Raw genomic sequence first — 6147 nt, forward strand, 5'->3', positions numbered from 1 at the left:
GGCGGCGAGGACTGTGCCTCAGGCTTCCGGTGGACCACCTTTTGCATGGCGGTTGCCCTGGTGGGGGCGGGGGTCGTGTGCCGGGCGGGGTTGGCGGAGGAGGCGAAGAGGGGGGGAGCGGGCGAGGAAGGGGGGCAGGTCGGGGTCGGCGTGGGGGCGCGGGGGGAGGAGGTTGGGGGGGGCACGGAGGAGGGTGCGTGCGTACGAAGCGTTTCCTCGCCCGCCCACCACCCTCGGCGCCTGTCGCGGCCCCAGACTCCCATTTCTCTGGCTTCCCTTCGAGTGCCTTCCACCACCTCGCTCTCCGGCCTTTCCTCCTCCCTCTCTTCCTCCGTGGGCAGGAGTCGGGCGGGGAGGCGGGGGGAGGGGAAGGGCGAGCAGGGCCCCGAGTCTCCGGCCCGCCAGGCCTCCTACTACGCGGCTCTCATGGAAGAGGCGGCATGGGAGGTTGAGGGCAGGGAGGGAGAAGGAATAGTCTCGACCATGGACAGAGAAATGGCGCCAAAAGATGACAAAGGGCTAGTCCATCAACGATCGCTCTCGGCACCTTCATTGGTGGCTGTGGTCACTGACGAAGAGGGAGTGGGAGAAACTTGAAAAGCACTCGGGAGGTACTTGAGCAGCCTCGCTTCAGAAAATTGCAAATGTGAAATTCCAATCAAATTTGACTCTAAATGGATTTAAAAAAGGTTGAAGAGGACGACGAGCCCCGTCTTAAAGCGTTTGATGGCCCTCAGGGATTTATTTTTTGTCTCTGTTTTGCCCCGCCTCATGAGTTCTCAAGATGTTTGGGTAATCTGCCAGAAAGAAATTGTATTCCGAAAATATGTGGAAATGGGTGAAACACTACCCTTTCCTTTCATGGTCCTACTCTGAGTGCAGCTCACATACATTCATAATTTATATCAGGGTTGAGAAACAGTGTGCCACTCTAATTTTTCAAGTTGCATAGAAATCTGAGATCCATTTTTCGTCCATAAAACCTTGATGGGGGCACAGTAAAAGCTGTTGGACGGCACCCCACGAGTGGTAATAGGCTATTGTTTCGATAAGGAGATAGAAAAATAAATGGCGATATACTCTGCCAAGATGAGAGTAGGAGTTTTTCCGAGGACTTACAATATTTGAAACATCTTGACTTACCACATAATTAGAATAAATGTTGAGAGAAAGGTAAGACCTGACAACTTTTCGGCCTAAAACAGTTCAGAGATCTGTCTTATTCAACTTTATGAGACTTAGTTGGTCAAGTAAGTCGAGCACATTTTCTTCGAGAATGTAAAGCATTTAAGGCTGCGTAAAAGAGCTCTGCATGAATATTGTGAGGTCTTGTATTCGGTCCCGATAGTAAGTGCCTTTGCATTCAAAATTTAGATGAACTACTTGATTTTGATGGTGCACAACAATTTCATAGCTAGCGATGCCTACAAAAGGAAGTCTTATATCATTCTTCTTGTAGTACCAGCGTGCTATATAATATAGATACAGTGGAAGTTGAATTTCTTTTTGGAAAAGGGCTACATCTGTCTGTGTGTCCGTCAGAGTGCTGCGCTCGGCCAACCATATGGTAATTTACATTTTCTTGATCGACTGACATCTACTTGTTCAAGAATCATTTTAAATCTGGAAATAACTGACTTGTTTTCAACTTTTCCTCGATGCCATTCCTTCAGAAATGTATCTGTTGTTGTGTATGACTGTTGTAGCACAGACTGGCAGTACTTCTCTCAACGAGCTAACGGTAACTACGGTCAAAAACGGTCATACGACGTCAACAGTGCTAAGTCTGTTTATCACCCGCAGTGTGGAGTTAACAATTCCGATTCAAATATTTTTCCTCATGATAGTACAGAAGGAGTAAGGCCTCTGTCTGAGTTGAGCCTCATCTATTAATTGCTTATGAAATCTCGTAAATCTCTGACATCGTCTGTTATTTATTCGTCAGGAATCTCTATCATACAAAAAATATGGCTTGCTTTCGACGATGTGGTTTCTGCCTTCGCGATCTCCAAAACCCAAATGCTGCCATATCAGACTATGAGGTCTGTTTGTCAATCATCACGATGTCTGACCACTTTTTCCTTCCACTTTCACTTGTCTTAGGATCTCACTTATGCACGGAGCATTTTCAGTCACATGTCTTCTCCTTTTGTGCGTACTCTGCGCTCAAACATTTGCTTTACAGCAATGTCCTAGTCTCAAACTCATGGCAAAAGTTCGTCCGAAGCGTAAGCGCGGCTTCTTGGCAGGTAGAAGTTATGTCAGATTGACCTTCGCGCTCAGGAGTAACGAAACCTTCAATGACTTCGCTCTTAAAGTTACTCTCCCTGCTGGTCTGTCAGTAGCACAAAGAGCCACTCGTCCTCTTGTAAAGCCTTCAGTCGGTTTACAAATTGTGGAAAATGGAGATGAATCAACAGCCCTATACTGGCTAGGAATTGACTTTCCAAGGAACAGTGGCGGAAGGCGCTTGTATCGCACTAAGGTGAACATTCATGAATGTGCCCCCGAGGTACTACTGATCACAGCTTTGGCCTATCAGGCCAACTCCACTTATTCGTCGAACATTTGTGCGACGGAACTCACAAACCCTGCTAGCGTGCGAGCTCGTTTCCAGAATGGGAAAAAATCGGTACTGTGTACTCCAACACCTGGACCAGAGGTCTCTTTTGTACCATTCGGTCTGAAACAGCGCTGCCTTGAGACTAATCACCTGGTTGCTTTCGATACCGCTCAATCACACATCAGCGCAGAACGTCCTACCACAGCTAGCCTGCTGAACTTAGACACTTATGACACTCACCGGCTAATTTCACCGGCTACCACACCATCGGAGTGTTATACTTTTTGCTCATTAAATGGGAATATAACGGCGCCGTTTTTCTTCAACTGGAATTCGGTAGCCAAGCAATGCTTCTGCGGGGGCAGAGAGTGCACAACTATTCTAGATGAGCCTTTCACTTCTTTCAAAGCAGTAAGAAGCACTACATCAAGCCCCACAGCCATCCCAACAATTCTTCCATCTAATTTTAGTCGAGTTGATGCCTTGAGCCTAGAGAAAGGGGAAGATTCCCTGCTCTCAGCTGTTGTGAGCCAGGACAGCGCCTTCTTCGGGTAAGGATGAGTACCATGGGAAAATCGATGACGGACAAGCTGAATTTCGACACTGATCATAATACTTTCCACGAAGAACAATAACTCAAGCAGGTTTTATCGCAAGTATCAATCTAAGGAATTTCACGCAATCGGGTACCCTCAGATTAAATATCGGTACATATGATCTTCAACTCTTTTCAGCTGTTGCTAGCGGGGCCTACGCCTATTTCGGGTGATACATCTTTCTCGGGAAGGGATACAACCATAATTTGTACAATGTCTCATATAGCGAAATTTTGACTGACTCACTCAGGGCCAGAAGGTCTCCAGGAGTCGTCACAAAAGTAGATCTCACGACGTTTACCAAGACAGCCGAACTTACACTCAACGATGGCGAAAACATCCTTTATAGTGCCGTTATTAGCGAGAAGTACGCCTATTTCGGGTATGAAATACACCTTTAAGGGAGAGAAAATTATAGGAAGGAGGAGTCTAAATGGTTGATTAGCTTCTTCAACTGCTCCCACGACATCAGCACAGGAACTTCTCCAGGGATTGTTGTCAAGATTGATCTGGGGAACTTTACCCGTGTGGATGCGCTGACACTTCATTCTGGAGAAAATAACCTTTATTCGGCGGTCATCAGTGGTAATTTCGCGTATTTTGGGTAAGAAAAGATGATTTACAGGGAATTTATATTCTAATTAGACTGATTCTTCGTAAACTTTCTTGCTCCTGCTGCCTACAGAGCTGTAACATCTCCTGGTGTTGTAGTTAAAATCGATTTGCTTAATTTCACTCGAGTCGGTAACGTGACCATGAATACCGGAGAAAACGAGCCATACTCAGCTGTAGTGAGCGGTGGATACGCCTACTTCGGGTAAAATTATATACACACGAAAATAGGGAAGAAGGAAATGCTGTGATTGATGAACTCTCATGGAGCTACGCATTCATCATTCTTTCTATTTAGAACTGGAACTTCACCAGGCATAGTAGTTAAAATTGATCTGAACACTTTTACTCGAGTCGACGCCCTGACGCTGAATAGCGGGGAAAATGGGCTTTACTCGGCTGTCGTGCTAGGACATAACGCCTACTTCGGGTAAGATGAAGTTCTTCAATAGACCGTGGAAATTGTATTGCTTTTGTGCTTGAATATCTCGCCATCGCTCCCTATAGGACTATAACTTCCCCAGGAATTGTGGTGAGGCTCGATCTGACGACATTCAGACGGCTAGACAACGTTACGCTGAATGCCGGGGAGGATTACCTCTATTCTGCTGTTATAAGTGGCGATTACGCATATTTTGGGTAAGCAGATTGACCAAATTTTTCTCTCATCCATTCTAAAATTTCGTACCTTAACTCCTTTGTCATCTCTATTAGGACAAACACTGCTCCAGGAAAAGTGATAAAGATCAGAATGTAGGGTGGGTACTATGTGACTGAGAAGCTTTTTCCCGGCGCCATCCTTACCTCTCTGTAAGTTCAAAGAAAGCCAAACCAACCGTTGGGAAAAACGGATGGTATGCCTAGAACTAATGACGAGACTTTGCTCAAATACGCGCTGCTTGTTCTAAAGTAGGCTTACGAAAACGTACATTTCTTGCGTCCGACTATTTATACACAGCTTCATAACTCATAAGCGTACAAGCATTTTTTTCCAGCTCTTAGACTGCATTTTATAACAAGACAATCAATCCATGAGGCTTCATGAGAAACGCAGAGCCGCCTATCAGACTACATAGCATCGCCAAATTTCGATAGATGACAAGATTTCTCAAGCCATATGAGACCTCCCACAATTTAATTATATCGTCGACTTACTCGATTTGAAAAGCTGACGGTGCGATAACATGTAAAGCTAAATTTATGCTGATACAGGGATAAAGAGAGAGTCGTCTAACCGATTCAGGTAATTCGATGATTCGATGATCCGATAGGAGCTAAAGAAGTACAGCTCCTGAAGATTGTCTCGCATTGGAAGATTAGCTCCAAACAAGTGTTGTTTGCTTACGTGACTAGAGTGCACCGCCCATTCTCGACAACACGAAAGACATATTTTACCCCTGCGTAACACGACCGACTATATAATTCGACGAACATACGACAAACTGTCATCTCTCGTGCCATTCTCGTTACTATACATCACGATACTTTCCTTGTGAAGGAATTGTCTATTGTCTATTGGACATCTATCAATACTTAATTTATTACTCCTTTTGCTGTTGCTTTTGCATGCCATTAAATTTTTCATCTTCCTGACTTCCATGTGTCCATTTTCCTTTCTAACCTAACTTTGCCTTTCAGAAATAGCAGTTATGATAAAAGTGTAGGAATGAGTCCCGTCAGCTGGAGATAACGAAAATGATATGAAAGGATGGTGAGAAATACGAGCGAGAAAGCAAATGAGGGAGGTACGAAGGTAAGAAGCAGAGCATGAACTGTGGAGGGAAAAGGGATACCAAAGAAAGCAAGTATCTCTTTTAACAAATATCCCTCTTATTCGACATGAGGAGTGCATAAATGAGACGGAGAGATCGCATCTCACAAGAGATAAAATGCTTAAGCACGAGGACAAACGTCTTTTAAAAGAGGGGGATTTTTGATTCAAAAATTGATAGCTTATCCTTGTACCCCGAAAAAAAGAATCTATTCGTCTTCTCTAACAATGTATCCATTTTATTTCAGGCCCGCTTCCATCCGCGTTTTTCATTTCGTTCAGTTCGTTTCCATGCACTTCAGCATTCGGGAATCAATTGTTGCGTCGGACGAGCTACATCAGAGAGATCGTTAGATATATGCGATACATACGCACCAGATGATGCACGATATCAACTTTTCAAGCCACTTGGACCTCACGGTCATTCAGAATCGAAAATCTTTAAAGGTCCAGTTTATCCTCCAAATAAGCATTTTTTAAGGGAAAGCGGGCTCGATCACTCAGATGAACTATGACAATGACTGAGTAGTGATCTTTCCAGGCAGAAGAAAAAAAATGGTCATCGCGCAAGCGAGCCTACCACACCGCCTGAGCAACTTTGAAAT

The 6147-nt window shown here is 44.8% G+C and overlaps 1 protein-coding gene across 1 annotated transcript; it reads left to right on the plus strand.

The window, feature by feature from the left end:
* Positions 1-4148: 4148 nt before the first annotated feature.
* Positions 4149-4556, plus strand: NGA_0418310 (uncharacterized protein; the record flags this gene model as incomplete). The annotated part of the gene is made up of 3 exons (XM_005854771.1): positions 4149-4201; positions 4279-4410; positions 4486-4556. Coding segments are annotated over 3 exons (228 nt in total), but the record flags the coding sequence as incomplete, so codon positions are not given.
* Positions 4557-6147: the final 1591 nt, after the last annotated feature.

This window comes from Nannochloropsis gaditana (assembly GCF_000240725.1).
Source record: "Nannochloropsis gaditana CCMP526 unplaced genomic scaffold scaffold388, whole genome shotgun sequence".
Lineage (NCBI taxonomy): Eukaryota > Eustigmatophyceae > Eustigmatales > Monodopsidaceae > Microchloropsis > Microchloropsis gaditana.